Source organism: Gavialis gangeticus, unplaced genomic scaffold (genome assembly GCF_001723915.1).
Source record: "Gavialis gangeticus isolate Ggan-Ray unplaced genomic scaffold, GavGan_comp1, whole genome shotgun sequence".
NCBI lineage: Eukaryota > Metazoa > Chordata > Crocodylia > Gavialidae > Gavialis > Gavialis gangeticus.
The window spans coordinates 60,185,812-60,187,662 of NW_017729022.1; the positions used below are offsets into that span (position 1 = coordinate 60,185,812).

General features: G+C 40.6%; 1 protein-coding gene across 2 annotated transcripts in view; it reads left to right on the plus strand.

Annotated features, from left to right (window-relative positions):
* Nucleotides 1-1,851, plus strand: part of RANGAP1 (Ran GTPase activating protein 1) — a 47,156-nt gene that overhangs the window by 6,580 nt on the left and 38,725 nt on the right. For both annotated transcript variants that reach the window (XM_019515117.1, XM_019515118.1), the window contains exons 5-6: nucleotides 24-203; nucleotides 791-925. In XM_019515117.1, coding sequence (XP_019370662.1) covers nucleotides 24-203; nucleotides 791-925 — 315 coding nt within the window. The remainder of the gene's footprint in view (nucleotides 1-23; nucleotides 204-790; nucleotides 926-1,851) is intronic.

The following is a 1,851-nucleotide window of genomic DNA, read 5'->3' on the forward strand; positions in this document are numbered from 1 at the left end:
AAAAAAAAAAAAAAAAAAAAAAGATCTCCTTGGGGGATGCACTTATTTCTGCTGGTACCCAGCTGGTGGAGCTGGACCTGAGTGACAATGCTTTTGGGCCAGATGGTGTGCGTGGCTTTGAGACACTGCTGAAGAGTCCTGCATGTTTCACCTTGGAGGAACTCAAGTTGAATAACTGTGGCATGGGCATTGGAGGTGGCAAGGTAAACCCTAAAACTTGTTTATTGATTATACCATAAAGATTGGGGCAGGTTGTAGGGGTTTGGGTCAGCTTGTAGCTTTCCCCATGTTTTATCTTAATTGCCATCAGACTTCAGGTGATGATCCAAAGTGAGCAGAGTTTGGCTATTCCAATACTGGGTGGTTGATAATTCCCACCCCAGCCCCCCTGCCTCTGAGCAAAAGAACTAGTAATGTTGGTGACTTAGTTCTCTTGAAACTGAAACCCCCAACATGGTATTAGAGGAGGCTATTGTTTGTTTTGCATTTCATTCAAAGAATGATCTGTCATGGTTGCTAAATGTCCTATGCATAAGATCATTGTGAAACCCATGGCTGTTTACTGAGGCTTATGCTTAAACAGCACAATGAGGTTATTGCACTTGGGGGACGTAATTCCCTTTACCAGTTCAATTTAACTAATGCTGATATTGTGTAATGTTTCTGTATTGCGTATCAGAAGCAGATGCCTTTCACTGGTGATCTAAATGTTTCTTGTTCATGAAACACTTCTGGTATCCTCCAGGAGATGAGACATTAGAGTAATGTAAAGCTGTTGACACTGTCTTAGATCTTGGCTGCTGCCCTGAAAGAATGTCACAGGAAATCAAGCGCTCAGGGCAAACCTCTGGCTTTGAAAATGTTTGTGGCTGGAAGGAATCGTTTGGAGAATGATGGAGCCACTGCACTGGCTGAGGCTTTTGGGGTAAGTGCTAAAGCAGACCTGACCTAAAATGAAAATGTGTCAGGCTTTGATGGTGAAAAGTACTCATAAGTCCAGGTGAACCATGACTGAATATCTTTTTGGACAGAAAGATCATGCAGTAGTTACCTCTCATCTGAGACCTGCCCAAAAAGTGGTGCTCAAGTGTACTCATTTATATTCTATCTGTTTTCAACAAATAGAGTATTGGAAGTTTCTGTGCCCTTCTTACATTGGTTTTTATTAACTTCTTACATTTTGATCAAAACAAAAGGTATCCCAAATGCACTAAACAAATAGCTTGTTAGTGCTAATTACTCCCAAGTACAAAGTACCTGTTTTGAATATTAGTCATCCCTTGACTATCTCATTAAAGGCAAAGGTAAGCTGAAATAGCAGTACCAATTTAGCATATGTGAAAGGTGTTCTAGGGGTGTGGCTTTCACTTGCATGCGTCTTCCTGGGACATTTGTGTTTAAGCCAAAGCTTTGATTAACAGGACCTCTTGAGCCTTGGAGCATCCTTTGCAGTTGGGTGGGTCTGTTAAATGCATGTCTTCTTAGCAGGGATGCAGGATTTATTAAAATCTAATGTCAGAGAAACTTGTGCATAGGTCACACCACAGACAATGCTGGCCTTTGGTTCTTCTTGGCTACACAAGTATGTATGTTCCTGAAGTAGTCAATTTTAAGGATGTTAGTGCTGAGAGGAGTAACTTCTTCATAGAAGGAGACATACCTAGGAATAATGAGTTTATAAAGTGAGAGCATAACTTGTTTCCATGTTGTATGTTTTCTAATAATGAGACAGTTATTTGAACTCTGACCACAACAGGTCAGAATGTCTTTAATGCAATAGAATCCTGTTTGAAATCTTTGGGTTTATCTTATGAATCATAGAATCATAGAAGTAGGGTCGGAAGGGACCTT